This window comes from Barbus barbus (assembly GCF_936440315.1).
Source record: "Barbus barbus genome assembly, chromosome: 35".
Taxonomy (NCBI): Eukaryota; Metazoa; Chordata; class Actinopteri; order Cypriniformes; family Cyprinidae; genus Barbus; species Barbus barbus.
In genome coordinates this window covers 19,582,196-19,600,601 of record NC_136763.1, presented here as the reverse complement: position 1 = coordinate 19,600,601, position 18,406 = coordinate 19,582,196, and the positions used below count along the sequence as shown (strand labels likewise).

General features: G+C 38.5%; 1 protein-coding gene across 3 annotated transcripts; it reads right to left on the bottom strand.

Moving 5' to 3' along the window:
- Nucleotides 1-2,518: 2,518 nt before the first annotated feature.
- On the bottom strand, nt 2,519-17,514 carry sp2 (sp2 transcription factor). 3 transcript variants are annotated; one of them, XM_079393931.1, is made up of 8 exons: nt 17,476-17,514; nt 16,124-16,200; nt 12,398-13,150; nt 10,451-10,669; nt 10,047-10,332; nt 9,775-9,955; nt 4,428-4,621; nt 2,519-4,340 (listed from the first exon to the last, which is right to left on the bottom strand). In XM_079393931.1, the coding sequence occupies exons 1-8, from the start codon at nt 17,480-17,482 to the stop codon at nt 4,240-4,242; spliced, it is 1,818 nt and encodes a 605-aa protein (XP_079250057.1). In that variant the 5' UTR covers nt 17,483-17,514; the 3' UTR covers nt 2,519-4,239. The 3 variants fall into 3 exon arrangements, with proteins under 3 accessions (XP_079250057.1, XP_079250059.1, XP_079250058.1); XM_079393933.1 differs by having other exon boundaries at nt 17,458-17,488; XM_079393932.1 differs by having other exon boundaries at nt 16,513-17,485.
- Between the last annotated feature and the right edge of the window lie 892 nt (nt 17,515-18,406).

Sequence of the window (18,406 nt, the reverse complement as noted above, 5' to 3'; positions counted from 1 at the left end):
TGAAATTGAGCACAATGAGCAACGAAAGTGAGTAAAGGTTCAATGTAATAAGTATTGTTTTAATAAACCTTTAAGATGTATGTAATATTTTGAAAGGGTGTCATCACGACAGAAACAAGTTTTAAGTGAATAAACAGAACATATTGAAAATTTGACTTGTGCAGTATGATTCATTATGTGTGTTTTTGCTACTGCAACTTAATAAAAATAATAAAAAAGCACATTTTAGTAAGACAAAACACCATGAACATTCATATGTGAACACCATGAACAGGCCTACGGATAAGCCCAATTTATTTGCCTTTCTATTATGATTTATACCAGCTTATGAAAGTGATCTGAATGTTGTATTAAGTTGACATCCAGCCAGAGTTGTTGGCAGTAATCACATGCAAGTGAAGATGGATGAACCCAGCAACTAGACAATTAGTATCAATCAGAATCCATGATGACCACATTATATTAAAAGTCTGTAAGATTGACATTTGATTTATTCCATAAAAAAATTATTATCTAAATAGGTTATGCAGCTTAATACTGTAAAGGGTCTGTATGAAAAAGGTCCAAAATAAACCTATGCTATACGAATTAACAAAAAAGTGATTGCAGTAAAAATAATTGTAATCTTTTAATAAACATGATTTACGAGATGAAGATGACATGAAAAGTTAATTTATTTTTATATTTATTTTTTTGAAAGTCCGTATATGAGCATTAGTGGGACTGAAGTTGTCAGAATAAACCCGAAATACACGTCGTTGTTGTCATGTGGTGAATTTGGCCAATCGTGAAACAGCTGTGTCGTCATCAGCGCTCCCGCAGTCGCTCTGGAGAAATTGCGCCGGCTGAGTCAGCCGTCTGCTCTCGAAACGCTATCGCGGTACTTTGATGCCACACGTGACAGTGACGTGTGGTCGGCGCCGGTTCAAGTCGGACTAAATTTCTAACCGGCATGCACTGCTTCAAGTCAGCCGCCGATCGGTCTGCTAAGTGCTGCATGAAGTCGAACGCACCTATTCACTGCGAGGGCGCGTCAAACAGCTGTGTACTGTAACTACCCTTCAAAATAAAAGTCAGCATCGTAAAAATACTCTTCATATAATTTACTTATCTTCATACAATCCCAAAAGAAAGTAGATGTTAGAATATACAAGCTGGGCTTTTTTTTCTTTAACATATAATGAATGTAAATGGAAGCTGGACCTATAAAGTGTGTAAAGATTGTAGAACACAAACAAGGAAATGCCCCCCAAAAAGTGTAAGAACATATATATCTTAATTTTTTGTTGTTTTAGCTTATTTTAAGCAATATTCAGGCTGCCTTGGACGTTTGCTGAGGCCTTGAGTGAGGCAAAATAAGGCACACCCATTTACCAGAAAAATAATTTATAGAATAAAAAAGCATTCATCAATGTAACGGAAATTGTTTAATTGATCTATATTCATATCCATGTCACTGTTTTTTTTTTTTTTTGCTCATCAGTATACACTGGAAAAAATGAAAATTGTTAGTCAGAAATTGCTAGTACATTTACAAATAATTACAAAAACAAAGTAATGCTCTGAATTAACATTACGTTTTTCTCTTTTAGGGAAATACTCCAATATTATTTGACATGGCAGCCCAAATCATCACAGACTGTGGACACTTCACACTGGACTTCAAGCAACATGGATTCTGTGCCTCTCCACTCTTCCTCCAGACTCTGGGACCTTGATTTCCAAATTAAATGTAAAATGTACTTTCATCTGAAAAGAGGACTTTGGACCACTGAGCAACAGTCCAGTTCTTTTTCTCCACAGCCCAGGTAAGACGCTTCTGACGTTGTCTCTGGTTCAGAAGTGGCTTGGTAGCCCTTTTCCTGAAGACGTCTGAGCGTGGTGACTCTTGATGCACCGACTCCAGCTTCAGTCCACTCCTTGTGAAGCTCTCCCAAGTGTTTGAATCAGCTTTGCTTGACAGTATTCTCAAGCTTGCAGTCATCTCTGTTGCTTGTGCACCTTTTCCTACCCAAATTCTTCCTTCCAGTCAACTTTGCATTTAATATACTTTGATACAGCACTCTGTAAACAGCCACACCTTTCAGTAATGACCCTCTGTGACTTACCCTCTTTGTGGAGGGCATCAGTGTTCGTCTTCTGGATCATTGCCAAGTCAGCAGTCTTCTCCATTATTGTGGTTTCAAAGAACAAGAGATACCCTGAATTTATACTGTAGGCATTAATTGAAACTCAAATGTAAATATTCTAGTATTTTGAGATACAGATTTTTTACTTTCATGAGCTGTAAGCTCTAATCATCAAAATTAAAACAAAAACTTTTGAAATGTTTTACTTGTGAATCTAAAATATATGAAAGTTACACTTTTTGAAATAAGTAACTTTTTTTTCACGATATTGTAATTTTTTGAGATGTACCTGTATGTAGTCATGACAAAGTCATGTGTGGGTCTGAATGTGAGAGTAAGTAATGTGAAAGCACTAATTCTACTGAAAAACAGAAACACTCAAGTGTTTTGTGTTATGCTTTATTGGGTGGGTGGGAGCGGTGGTCTGACTGTAGAAAAAGATAGCAAGTTCTCTGGTCTAAGCTCCTCAGTACAAGTTATACAAACACAGGTTTACCTACTGATTTTCAAAGCCAGGGCTCTTTAAATGTGGGGTTTATAGAGAACTTTTTATTCTGTCAAATCAGATGTAGGTACATGAACCAAAAAAAATTAAATTATCCACTCAGTGAAAACCCTGAATTTGGTCAGTGCACATAAATTGGCATTTCTTCACACTTTATAAGTTAGACAAAAAATAAAATAAAGCAGGTCTACAAATGCAGTTCCCTGGAAAAAGACAAATCTCTTTAAATATGGGGTGCTGCAGACTAAGGCAACTTTTAGTCAATAAAAAGGGTCATCTATTAGTCTTAGATATTATAGGAATGAAACTATACAACATTGTTTTACCTTCTCATTTACACTGTACACAGTCCACAGCTTTCATGTTTGGCAACAATAGCCAATACATGTTTGTGTAACAATTATCCTACATTTTACACCCAAATACAACAGCGTGAACTCAGACACCATACAAACATACATAAGCACAGATTTGTTTTCTTCTTAAGGCCTCTTTTAGAGAGCTTGGACAAAAACTTGGATGAACTTAAATGGAATGACTTAATTTAGCTAACCCTTAAATCCATCAGCATGGACTTACAAGTACCTTCAATGAAATAAAACATTTGAATTGGTGTAATGTAACAATCACATTTTCATCACATCGCGTCCTGTTTTGTGAGACATTTCCTCCTGCTTTACACGAGAAAATAAACGAGTTCTTTATCTACATTTTTTGAACGGACACATTTGTAATCTTTTAATAGACACAACCTGCATACATTCAATGCCATTTCAGCTTTTTTTATATATAAGTAAATTATTCCTTATTATGATGACCAACCTTTCAACATGTAGCAAGTCCAAAGATATTTACCCTCCAGTTTATCTCCTCTATATAAGACATGATTGTCTAACATGGACAAGTATGTAAAAGCCAAAATATTCCAAACCTCCACTAATATTAAAAACAACCAACCAAAGTTATACAAAGTTTCAAGCTTCTATTTAAAATTCCAAAGCAGACTTAAAAAAAAAAAATCATTTATCAACTGAATATAATTTAACTGGGTTTAAGAGTTTGTCCAAAGCGTTGCTTTTGTATTCAAATTTGCCATAGTATGTACAAATGTATGTTTGTATGAAAACAAACATTTACACAATAAAAGCCAGGAAACACTGTCCATTAGCTGCTACACTTCATGTGAGGAGCTTGGTTTAGCTAAAACAACCAAAAACATGTGAGAAATTGTAAGTGCAGGGGGAAAAGTAGCGGTTTGGTTTTTTTGGCTGGAGTGTCTGTTGGTGCTGAGACAGACATCTTTTCTGCTCCGTATTACAGAGCCAACACACAACTGGCGTCCCAGTTGAGGGCCACACTTTACGGTGCCATGTTGGTTTACGTACGCCAGCATTCCTCTGTTGATGAGGGCGAGTAGTGGTCAGCGGGAGTGTAGTTTACACTACACTATCTGAAACGGCTGGTCAAAACAGGTGCTCTTCCAGGGCCACGTTGTACATGTGAAAGCGGGTTGACCTCTGTTTCCTCCCATCTCACAAGCCCTGGGAACAGCATTTTTCTTTCTTATCCCCCTCAAAGTTCTTGAAACCCTGTGAAAGACGACGTTCACAGGCTCTTTGTGTTGATGTGTGTTTTGTAATGCTTTGTGAGGTGGTCACTCCGCATGAAGCGTTTCTGACACTTATTGCACTCAAAGCGTTTGTCTCCTGAAAACAGACAAAAAAGGAGAAGAATTTAAACACTGATGCATCACACTTGTATTTAGTGCATGTGTGCATTTGAAGCTTCCATACCCGTGTGTGTCCTGGCGTGTCGTTGCAGCTCGTCACTGCGTGTGAATCGTTTTCCACAGAAGACCCAGCTGCACACAAAGGGTCTCTCTCCCGTGTGCAGTCGGACATGCGCCCGCAGCAGCGAAGTCTTTCGAAAGGTCTTTTCACAGCCTGCTATGTGGCAGATGTGTTTTCTTTTCCCCACCTCCCCTGGCCTGCAGCATGTAAAAATCAGCTACATTGAGTATCTCATTTAAAGACAGCCATTAATCTACACAGAACAGAACCCAAACCAGTTTGCTGCTTCATATGGCTGCACAATTAATCGAATTTCAAATCACGATTACATAATCGCTCAAAGCCGTGATTACAAAAATAAATAATTAAAAATACCCACTTGCATTATTCTGTGTGCTTAAGAGGTGTTTGCAGCGCGGGGTTTACCAAACTCAAACACACTGGATAAAAGACATTTTGTCTAACCGATAGTGGTTGTCACTCTGTTGTGCATGATAGATATGTTAAACGCCACACGTGTCAAAAGCAGAACAAAATAGCGGTACTTGTTTGAACTGTGCGCCACACTGACCTTTTATTCGCTCGCCTCAAAAGAAAACAGCGCAGCGCGAGCTTATGCGTTTATTACAGTGACCAGTCGAGATCACGCACTAAACAACGCTGTGAAATCCAGTAAGAAGCACTCGAGTTCAGTGCAGAGTTCTCCAGTACAAATCACGTCTCTTTAACTTAAACTAGTTTAAAGCCAAATAAATCAGAGCTGTTATTCTTATCAACACTGATGCAGAAACAGTGCAACAACGATCCACAAATCACCCACATTTACCATAGTTTTACTGTAGTAACACTAACGGTAACAATGGTACGGTGGCAGAAAAGTAGGATATTCATATTGAGTATTATTATATTATTAATATAGGCTACTGAATATGTTAAAGGAGTAATATGGAATATAATTACATTATTTTGTTAATTATTCTATCGGTTAATGTGGATTTGTAATTGACAATGTCTTTAGGCTACTGTTTTTCAATGCAAACACCATAGAAACCATATAGTTACTTTCTACTTTTTACCATATAAAAGATGAGGCTGTTAGTTTTCACAATGGTACTGTCAAATGTACATCTGCATCCCAACTCAAGCTCCTGCTACTCTGAACTCAAGCTCCTGTTAATGTGCATTTCTAAGACACAAAACTTGTAATATTACATGTTCAGTGCTACCAAATCAGTTGCTGGTGCCACTGCTCTCGAATGTTAGTCTGGAGCCCTGATAATATAAGTTGTACCGTAAAATGTTACTGTAATTTTAAATTTCGTCTGTTTAATTGTATACCTTTAGTAAAGCATTTTTTTATTTTAGTATAACATTATTATACCATGCATAATTTTACCTTTTTTTGTTTAAAGAAGAAACCAAACCTATGTATAGTTGACATTTGAGGTTCAATGCTATAGAAAAGCAATAAAAGTTCAGGAAGAGTGCAGTTTCAGACTTATATATATATATATATATATATATATATATAATTTTTATAAATATGGAATGCAGCTTCAAACAGTGGCATAAATCTGTTCAAAAATAATCGTTATTAATAAAATCGCAATTACAATCTCAAGGGAATAATTATGATTTTTGTCATAATCGTGCAGCCCTACTGCTTCACCATTTAAATTTAATCAATATAGACATTTATCAGAGAAAATAAATCCATGATATCTATAACAAACTTCTGAATGCATGCAGATTTTTTTGTGTGGCATGATTCTGTGTGAATGAGCAGTGCAAGTTTCCTCTACCACACACTTTCAAAGCAATAAAAAAAGTCATATTATTCTTACTGTTATTTTTACAGTTTTAAGCGATATAATAAGCAAGTTACTTTTAATAATTTTTACAGTATACAGTTGGGCAAAAAAGTATTTAGTCAGCCACCAATTGTGCAAGTTCTCCCACTTAAAAAGATGAGAGAGGCCTGTAATTTTCATCATAGGTACACTTCAACTAAGAGAGACAGAATGGGGGGAAAGAATCCAGGAAATCACATTGTAGGATTTTTAAAGAATTTATTTGGTAAATTCCTCTGTAAAATAAGTATTTGGTCACCTACAAACAAAGATTTCTGGGTCTCACAGACCTGTAACAACTTCTTTAAGAGGCTCCTCTGTCCTCCACTCGTTACCTGTATTAATGGCACCTGTTTGAACTCGTTATCAGTATAAAAGACACCTGTCCACAACCTCAAACAGTCACACTCCAAACTCCACTATGGCCAAGACCAAAGAGCTGTCGAAGGACACCAGAAACAAAATTGTAGACCTGCACCAGGCTGGGAAGACTGAATCTGCAATAGGCAAGCAGCTTGGTGTGAAGAAATCAACTGTGGGAGCAATTATTAGAAAATGGAAGACATACAAGACCACTGATAATCTCCCTCGATCTGGGGCTCCACGCAAGATCTCACCCCAGAACCACACGGGGGGACCTAGTGAATGACCTGCAGAGAGCTGGGACCCAAGTAACAAAGGCTACCATTAGTAACACACTACGCCGCCAGGGACTCAAATCCTGCAGTGCCAGACGTGTCCCCCTGCTTAAGCCAGTATATGTCCCGGCCCGTCTGAAGTTTGCTAGAGAGCATTTGGATGATCCAGAAGAGGAGAATGTCATATGGTCAGATGAAACCAAAATAGAACTTTTTGGTAAAAACTCAACTCGTCGTGTTTGGAGGAGAAAGAATGCTGAGTTGCATCCAAAGAACACCATACCTGCTGTGAAGCATGGGGGTGGAAACATCATGCTTTGGGGCTGTTTTTCTGCAAAGGGACCAGGACGACTGATCCGTGTAAAGGAAAGAATGAATGGGGCCATGTATCGTGAGATTTTAAGTGAAAACCTCCTTCCATCAGCAAGGGCATTGAAGATGAAACGTGGCTGGGTCTTTCAGCATGACTATGATCCCAAACACACCGCCCGGGCAACGAAGGAGTGGCTTCGTAAGAAGCATTTCAAGGTCCTGGAGTGGCCTAGCCAGTCTCCAGATCTCAACCCCATAGAAAATCTTTGGAGGGAGTTGAAAGTCCGTGTTGCCCAGCGACAGCCCCAAAACATCCCTGCTCTAGAGGAGATCTGCATGGAGGAATGGGCCAAAATACCAGCAACAGTGTGTGAAAACCTTGTGAAGACTTACAGAAAACGTTTGACCTCTGTCATTAGGGGTGTGCTCAAAATATTGATTCTTAGATACATACCGATATAATGAAAAAAGATACAGTATCGATATTCTAGCCCTTAGTATCGATACTCCGCCCAGCCATTAGGGGGCGCAGCGGCGCCCGCGAGTTTCAAAAAAACTCATGGAAAATGTTAAAGCAAGATGTAGCATTTAAAGGTGCCATAGAATGAAAAACTGTCTTTACCCTGGCATATTTAAATAATAACAGTTCTGTACATGGAAATGACATACAGTGAGCCTCAAACACCATAGTTTTCTCCTTCATATGTAAATCTCGTGATTAAAAAAGACCACTGAAAAACAGGCGAATCAGAACATAACACCGACTGTGACGCAACAGTCGGGATCACTACGCCCCCAACATTTGCATAAACCCGCCCTTGTTCTAAGCCGGCCGAACCATCAGAAGCTCTGCAGGTATTGTAAATAAACAAGAGCGGACAACAGCGAAAATAACAAAATTAATGTTATGTTCCAGGCCGTGCAGGGGGTGTGAAGTGCAGGGATGGGTTGGTGTCTGTATTCAGAAAGGCACAGAAAGCAAATAACGCGAGCCACTAAAGGGACATGGTTAGCTCCTTGCTAGCGGTAGCCTGTTACAGTACATAAGATTTCACTCTCAGTAAGGAGAGATGAGGATGATGGCGAATGACTTACAGATCCTAAGCACCACTGACAAGCATCTGATCTTGTGAAATGTGTGGTAAGTACTGTTGCTCCATAATGTAAACATAGTTTGTGTGATCAAATACTTATTTTCCACCATAATTTGCAAATTAATTCATAATCTACAATGTGATTTCCTGGATTATTTCCCCCCATTCTGTCTCTCTTAGTTGAAGTGTACCTATGATGAAAATTACAGGCCTCTCTTATCTTTTTAAGTGGGAGAACTTGCACAATTGGTGGCTGACCAAATACTTTTTTGCCCAACTGTACAAGCTCTCATCACCTTATTTGATAAAAAATGCAATGTTTTGTTGCAAATTAATTGTTATATTTAATTGATTACATTTCAAAAGATCCACATGGCTCTAGTCCATCAATTAATGTCTTGTGAAGCAAAAAGCTGCATATTTAAACAAATCCATTACTTCAAACTTAAGTTGTTTCTGCCAGAAATACCATAAGTCCTTAACAATACTTCCTTCAGTGAGAAATATGAACAGTTCAAGCACCATTTACAAGCGAAAACAGTCCTACACAAATATGTCAGACAACAGGAGATGGCCTTTTCTCTAAGGGAAGCATTATGGACTAATTTTCTTGTCAAGAAGTGATGGTTTAAAGTTAAAATGCCTTAATGATTAATTTGTTTATTACAAACATGCAGCTTTTCAAGATGTTAACTGATGGACTGGAGTGGTGTGGATTATGGTGATGTTTTTATCAGCTGTTTGGACTCTCATTCTGACGGCACCCATTCACTGGTCATCCTATTGGTGAGCAAGTGATGTAACCAAACATTTCTCCAAATAGGTTCTGATCAAGAAACAAACATCTACATCTTGGATGGCCTGAGGGTAAACTGCTCATTTACAGCTATCAAATGAATATTGTAATAAAGGTTCCCCTGGACCACAAAACTAGTCATAAGTAGCACGGGTATATTTGTAGCAATAGCCAAAAATACATTGTAGTTGTCAAAATTATAGATTTTCCTTTTAGGCCAAAAAACATTAGGATATTAAGTAAAGATCATGTTCCATGAAGATATTTTGTAAATTTCCTACCATAAATATCTCAAAACTTAATTTTTCATTTGTAATATGCATTGCTAAGAACTTAATTTTGACAGCTTTAAAGGCGATTTTCTCAATATTTAGATTTTTTGGCACCCTCAGATTCCAGATTTTCAAATGAGTTGTATCTCGGCCAAATATTGTCCAATCCAAACAAACCATACATCAATGGAACGTTTATTTATTCATAATTTCAGATGATATATAAATCTCAATTTCGAAAAAATTTACCCTTATGACTAGCTTTGTGGTCCAGGGTCACAAATATCAATATCGAATGAAATGGGGAAAATAAATTGTGATATTTTAGCCATATCGCCCAGATCTTACGTCAATTAAAACAAACCCATAATATGTGACATTTTCCCACCTCTTTTCTGCATCTTTGCAGTTCGGACAGGTGCAGGCCATGCGCCGCTTTTTCTCTCCTGGCTGACTCTGCAGTTCCAGTGCGAGTGTCTGTGTCTGTTCCACCTGCATGGTCTGTGTCTGCACACCGCCCAGCTGCAGACCTGCACCTGGAACCGTCTGCACTGTGAGATGCTGCTGGCCTAAAAGACACCAGTCAAAATGCAGACAAGATCATGTTAACATCACATCACAAGGTGGATGTCCTTCGAAATGAAGCACTCACTCACTCACCCCCAGCGTTGGTGATTGTCACAGGGACACCCTGCACCTGGACACCATTAATATTGATGGTCTGAACTGCTTGAGCAGCAGAAGCCAGCTGGGCTGCGTTCAGTGTTATCAGTCCCCCTCCAGCCGGGGCTATCTTAGGGAGAGTCCTTTCTTTCCGTGTCCCTGTTTGAGCCTTTCTGGTGACCATGGCAGGTGTGTGCGTGCTGGTGGGTGTTGTTGGCGTGGTAACAGTTGTCTCCTGTAGCTGTACAGCCTGCCATTCACCTGAGGCTGTTTTAATCAGCACCTGGGAGAGCAGAATTAGATAATTGTTGATTTTTCTAGCAATGGAATCTTAATTGCACTAGTTTAAACTTGATTAAACCATATAGAGAGAAAAAACAAAAAGTGGTTTTCTGATGTACCTGTGTGGGTTCTGTGGGGGACACCTGCATACTGGGCGTAACTGTCTGTCTGTGTGGTACAGGGGGAAGTGTGGCAGAGGCGGCCTGTACAACTTTTAGAGCCTGCGGGGGGATCTGAACGACCTGATGATCTGATTTCTGCTGAACCAACTGCACCTGCTGCACCACAGCAGGCTGACTCCCCCCTGGACTCTGCACGATCAGGAGATTATTTCCTGCCTGGGACAGGAAGGCATTATTAGGGACAGTTGCAAACAACAAAAACAGCTGCCTGCATACATCCGGGGTGAATTTTATAAAATTCATAATTCACTCAAAACAAAAACATCCACCAAATTCTGCATTTTTTTTTTTTTCATTTATAGTTTTTTTTTAAAATATATATTCTCAATTGTGTTCCTCATCATTACATTCTCATAATTATAATTAAGATAATATTTGTTGACAACAAATAATACATTACAACACTGGTATTACTTTAAATTAATTCTGAAATAAAATATAAATATTACATGAAAACCTAAACAAAAATTTTGCCTTAGAGCTGGAATTTTAAATGTGAAGCATTAAAAATATCAAATTGGAATAATACTAAATAAACAATGATTGTAATGCAGTATTTTAAAGTTACTGGCAAATATGAATGTTTATTGGAAAATCTGAATGATTTTTATTTAAATCCAGCATGAAAACAAATATGGTGTATATGTACTTTATCATTTGTTTTTACTTTTTTTTATTACATTAATGCTGAGGAGGAGTTATTTTGCACTGGGGATGAAATGTACTTAACTGTCATGTTTAATAATGTCATGATCCAAAACAATCTTAAAAATTGCATAATTTTAGCATAATATCACTTCTTGATATGTTTTCATTTTGGGGTGAACAGGACCGGTTTTGTGCAAACTTTGCGCAGCGCATCAAAAGCCCTATTCGGATGGTAATTGTTTCTCAGGGGGTAGTTTACAGGGGGTAGTTTGTGATTTTAATGCCGTCCGAATTCAGGATGTCAGAGTTTTTCTCTCACCACCCCCGTAAAAATCCCCGGCCGAATTTCCTACTGTTTTTTGACAAACACCAAGGTCGTGTGGTAATTTAATTGCCGTCCGAATCCACATCTTTGAGTTTACGAGAAAAAAATCAATTCAAAATTGAGTGTTTAAACTAGGGGTGTGCCCGACTAAGGATTTTCATAGTCGAATCGGAATTTTCAAATCTTGTTGATAGTCGACTGATAGTCGAATCATGTGTTTAGGGGCAAAATACAAAATACCAAGAGTTTAGTCAGACATTCGACAGTCATAATTAGCAACTGACATTAACACACAGGGAAAATGTGTAACGGACGCCTCGCAGATACAAACGGGGTAAATAATGTTGTGTGTTTTGATTAAAAGATTGTTGTTTGTCCTGCTCGCGCTAAAGCGCTTTACTGCAGCGCAACACAACCAAATGCATCTTATACGAGATAAATAATATATGCATGATATACAGTGGGTACGGAAAGTATTCAGACCCCCTTAAATTTTTCACTCTTTGTTATATTGCAGCCATTTGCTAAAATCATTTAAGTTAATTTTTTTCCTCAATGTACACACAGCACCCCATATTGACAGAAAAACACAGAATTGTTGACATTTTTGCAGAAGGAATCGCCTTCCGAATCCATGAGTTTTATCACTGAGGTGCTATGTACATTTATTTTTACAGACCTCCATATGAGAAACAATTACCGTCCGAATCGGGCTAAACACAACATAACTGAAAATCCCTTGATTTTCCGTTAAGACACATGCCAACATAGAACAGTATAAATCACAAAGGATTCATTTTGATGTCGAAATCTGTCAGATGAGACACCATCCAGGAAACCAGCAATTGACAAAATTTCACAATTTCAAGCTAAAGCAGGAAGCCAAAGCAGAACTACAAAAACACACTTACCTGAATAATGTTGTCGGCTGTGGTCTCTATTAGCAAGGCTTCAACCTGTTCAGCTACAGATGGCGGTGAGGCCGGTTGTGGGGCCGGGGTGGGCGGGGCTACAGCCACCTGTCTCTTCCTCCCCCTCTTGCCCTTCACTGGAGCAGCAGTCTCCGTAATAACCTGCGCTCCTCCCACCTCGCTCGTACTAATGTTGAGTGGGAGCGTGAGTCCACTGGGGAGCCGTACAACGTTAGCATTTACGCTGGCATTATTCTGCCGCCGCTTTTGAGAAGATGGCTTGATCGCCACCGTCTTCTGCTGGGGGGCCGGGGCCAGAGGTGGCGGGGCTGTTGTGGCAGTCTGAACTGTGACGGGTGAGGTGATAATGGCCTGGTTGGTTCCGGGGATGATCTGGATTTGTCCTCCCTGAGGCATCATTTGAATGGTCTGGGACCCCTGGAACTGAGGAATCACTTGGTACTGGATGTTGGCAGTGGATGTGCCTGCTGGACGTGAAGGGCTCTGAATAGTGAAGACGATAGGGCTGGCCCCTGACGAACCAAGTCCTGCGGGCAGCTGGATAACATTTCCTTTCGCCGAGAGGAATCCAATGTTTTTGGGTGGAGCCGGGGCAATAGGGGCAGGCTTGATGGGGTGCAGACGGCGCGTGGTTGGCTGAGACGGTGGCGTGCTGACTGGGGCCTGAGCGGCCGGAGGCCCGATCTTACTGCAGGTAGCCGCCAGAAGTGCCAGCGGGGAGGGCTGTGTATCCTACATGAGAGTGTTGATACACAATTAGCATCAGGAAATATTTAACAGAGTTTGACTAACTGATAATTGTAAGAATTAGGGCTGAACGATTAATTGCATTTGCGATAATATCGCGATTTCACACTGTCACGTGACACGCGAGAGATAAGGAGACGTCCGCTCTCTCTCTCACGGTACTTTAATGACACACAGCGATCGGTCTAGCAGCGCTGCTTCAAGTCGAACACAAGTCTTCAGAGGAAGCATCAAGTAAGCATGTTACAGGTGGGTGGTGATGGCGCAGTGGATAAGACACATGCCTTTGGTGTGAGAGACCCGGGTTCGAATCCACTGTGAGACACCAATGTGTCCCTGAGCAAGACACTTAACCCCCTAGTTGCTCCAGAGGCGTGCGACCTCTGACATATATAGCAATTGTAAGTCGCTTTGGATAAAAGCGTCAGCTAAAAATGAAAAAAAAAATGGATAAATGTACAGTGTTGCCAAGTCCGCGGTTTTCCTCCAAAAACATGTTATTTAGCCCTGAAATGCGAATCTTACCAGGGGAACCCCTCCAAAAAATTTATTTTACCCGCCGGAATGCGATTTTTACTGGTGGACCCCCCTCGAAATGCGATTGGGCTAGTTTTGAGTAGCAAATTGGGCGGGTTTTGTTGTGAAAACCTGGCAACTGTGGCACGCTACATGCGGAAATGTTACTTCAAAACGGCACATGGAAATTACTCCAGCAGTAACAGTGTTACGGTGCATTTCATGAAATCTTCGACCTTAACATAATATAGGCTATATAATAATGTAATATATATACATTTAAAGTGCAATCCCCACATATTTACATACATGTTTATAGTGACTTTGAATTAAATACCTTAATACTGAGTGTGGTAAAGCAACATTTGTTTTTATATTTCTGCAATCTACTTTAGTTTGTGTAATTTGTGACTTTCATAATAATGTTTACACAAGACTTATTTGTCAGTGCTTTATGTTGTCATAATTATTACATGCTTGCAAGGCTGGAAGTTCAACAAATCAGTCAATATACTACTGTGATTGTAGTTGTTAAAAATGTCATTCATATCAATTCATGCATCACCTAATTTCATCATAACATATAGGCCTGGCCTACAGAAAAGAACATTTGTGTTTAATCTATCTAATATTGTGTTGGTCATACTATACAATGATTTATTGCTTGTCTTTGTTTCTTAGAGCTTGCAAAAAATAATTGCATATAAAATCGCAATCGCAATATTGGTTAAAAAAAAATACAAATAAATAAAATTTGCAATTAGATTATTTTCCAAAATCATTCAGCCCTAGTGAGAATGCAAGCATGAGAAGAACAGAGTATTTCTTTAATAGCGAAGAAAGAGACCGCAGAGTACAAGAAATGACATTAAACTGGCACAGCTATTGTTTTTTGGGGACAGCTGTCAAATATACAGTTTAAGGCCAGAATACATTACATGTTACCTGAACAGATTTTAAAACACTTCCTGAGCCTGTAAATGGTTAAAGAGAAAAACTGGGCATTGTGTGCCTTGTTGCTAGGATATGTGCGAGAAATGAAAACAATGCGTGTTCTAAAATTGGCTCGACATGTTTAATCTCTGATGACTGGATGGATTCATAGTTTGAAGCTAAAAAAAAAAAAAGTGTCTGTGCTTGTCATGCACACTACGTGTTTTTTCTGCGAAAACTGTCAACTCAAATGTGCAAACTGGCTAAGACTTTCGCCAACTAGTATCAGCTTGTCCAGACTGTAAAGCAGGGCAAAAGTCGTTTAGTGCAGTTTGGTGTAGGATTTACTTTTATAAAAATTCTCACTCAGAAACAACTATTAAAGGTTCACAAATAATTACAAAGAAACAGCAAGTAAAATTGAATTAAAATGTGAAATTGAGTAGTTGCAGTTATTTATTTTTATTGCCATGTCAGCAGTTTGAATAATACAAGAGTTACATCAAATAAAGCAAGCATATACAGCAGTTAAAATTACACAAGATGATAAAAAGATGATTTTTTTTTATGATAAAAAAAAGCTAAAATCTTTTTTAGTAAAATCTTACTGAACAAGTCACATGAAATTTTGAAGTAGAAAAGCAGATTTTTTTTTTTTTTGCCGTGTAACTAAATATTTCAGTGTGGAATGCAGCAATTGACCAATCAGAATAAAGTGTTTCAGAGTTCCATGGTTTAAAAAAGAAACAAGTTTTTACATTAAAACAATATTTGCTGTCATTTAACTCCTACTTGAAAAATAATAATTTAATGACACTGTAAAACTTAATGTCTGCACACTGAATTGACTGCTCCATAAAAAAAACGTTTCGACCATCAACGTTACGACATTGATTTTTTTTTGTCGTGCACATGAGCCCTATTTGGGTTTGTGGGACATGTGCAACTTTTTCACATTACTAATGTTACCCATTTTTAACTTTCCTAATGCATTCACTTTTTGCACCTTTCTCAGGTCCAGGGTAAGTAAGCTTAATAAACAGTCAATTTAATACATTTCAACTGAATCCCATTGTATCTGACAAATAACTTCTTATTTAATTCACAAACATTTCAATTTCAAGTTTTGACTCACACTAAAGAAATCAATAAAAATTATAAGTTACCTTCACTATTTAGTTTTTGTGAAAGTTTCGACTGTTACCATGTTATTTCAACATTTACCTCCTTTTCATTAATTAAAAATGAGAATTTGAACTACACTAACTATAGCAAAATGGAAGATTTTTCTCAATATTTCTGAGACATTTTATTTGAATGTCATAATATGAAATGTATAAAAACATAAATTGAGTATAAGCAGTAATGGTAGTTTCACTAAAGCATTTCAAGTGACTTCTTTAGATTTCATTGATAACATCAAAATAATTATTGGCTTATCAGTTTAAAATTTTATTATCAGCGCATCCCTAAAATATAGTCTAAAAATACAGACAGATGGGACTTTACTTGAGAAGTGGTGGTGGAGGGCTGAAGATATTCACTGGGGCTGACTGCGACAGTGGTGGCCATACTGTCCTTTTGATCTGTGAGAAAAAGGTGAATCTATTAATGCAAAGAAAACAACAGAACTCTCCAATCGATCCATTTCCACTTGACAGTGAAGTATTGCATAAGGACTTATTTGAACTACTTAAGTCAAATGAATTCTGTGCATAGACTGCGCATGCCTGTGGTTTCCTTATTTTCCAAAGCACCACAGCATTGTGATCAATGTTTGCATAACAACTGGAAATACTGAACAACTCAAATAATCAGATTGTTCTGTTCAAAGCACAACAAACAAAACAGAAAGGCATGCACTTTCAGTTACGACAGCGTAGCTAAGGAGGCGTTACCTGTGATAATCTAAACCCTGGAGAGGAGTGATTCAGTGGGACAGGGTTTAAAACTCAATCCACTAATAACACACCATAAAATGTTCTCAATCCTGGTCCTGAAGTGCTGGGCTTCGTCAGAACTAGGACTGAGAGCCGCTGCTCTAGTCTATATATACGTCTATGGTAAACACCCAGCACTGACCCCATTGACCCCGCATGTACTAAGATCCCAACCCAAATAAACACTTATGGTGCTTGCTAATTGGCTGCCAAAGATAGCAAAATTAACCGTTTATCCACATTTATTTGAACGGGATCAAAATGATAATAAGTCTAAGGGAATTATACCACAGTGAGCTTTCTGTCGGTGTTTAAATTACTTGAATAATTTGCTCTCATAAGCTAATCAGGCGGAAAATCAGGGCACAGCCGCTAATAAACAACGTTTGTGTATTTAACAGCCGAATTCGTGGTTGGAGGGAAGAAAGTGGTGTTTTTAAGCTTATATAAAAACAACATACAGTTTAGTTAGAAACCAGCGGCTAACGCTAACGAGCTAAACGTCAGATGCCTGCAAGTGGTTGAGCTATGCTAACTGAATTCTCTAAAATAACGTTATAATAATAAACGTTATATTATGTCTTAACCAGCCGTTTACACGTTTACGTCTTCCTGCGAGCATGCAGTGCGCTATTCAAAGGTTATTCCGTCTACGGGCAGACAGACTCAAGAGTGCGCTGATGGAGGAGGAAACTGCTGGCTTAGCATGCTAAAGTGCTAACTAGCCAGATAAACTCTTCGCAGCGGAAAAGAACCGTGATTCCGGAAGTGTGCATTTGGTACAATCGCCGTGCTACGCATGTTTTTTTTTTAACTCGTGTGTGCTAGCTACGACATAAAATATATATCGGTTCATTCGCTCAAGAAAATGTTTAAGAAAGTAACAGTAATATAAACACCAACGTTATAATTCCTACCCACCGCTCATGACGACATTCACTCTCCATGAAGCCTTGAAGAGCCCACACGAGATCCCGCCCACCGCGAGCTCTGGCCAATCTGGTTACCTGTCAATCAGCGAGAGCTCGCGGTTCTGACCAATCACAGTACAGCATTTGTCTGATTGACGTTTGTTCCGACCAATGAGATAAGGTAGTATTTCTATGACAGCTGAAGGATATATTTTTGGCCAATAGATTGTCGAGCTTTCAGGAGAAAGGCGGGCGTTGGGAAGATGTCAAAATAATAAGCCGAGCCAATAATACACAGGCTTGAATTTCACTGACGTTTAGCTTACCCAGTTAGAAATGGGTAAAGCATATCAATCAAAATATTCGATCGATCAACCTGCGTGCACTTTGTTACTTTTCTATTGCAATATAAAAGCAGGTGCTCCAGAAGTATTGTTACGGTGCATCTTTGACTGTTCAACATGACATTCTGCATTTTGTATTAAGTGACCATAATACTAGTTAGATTTAATGTTTAGGCAAAGGGTGGAAAAATGTGTGTGTACATACTCAACCATATTTTAAGACAAATTTGTACTCAGAAGTGAGTTAAATCTGACAAAACCTCCTTTTCGGACCATTGGAAATAAATGATAAATACAAAGGTTTTGTTTAAAATTGTAAAAATTTAGAAAGTTTTCTGTTAGGCTGTCGCTTAGGGTTGGGTTATAGTATTTAGAACTAGCTGTATATAAGAACAATAAAAGTCCATGCAATATAGTTTGTTAATTGTGTATGATGTCCCGCACAAAAAAGGACTGTAGTGTTACCAGGACATAATGACAGTAGCAAATAGTAATACAATCATACTGAATGATTATCACAGTCATATCCCATGGTATTAAGGCAAGGCGTTCCAGATAAAAAGGCAAGGCAAGTTTATTTATATAGCACATTTCATA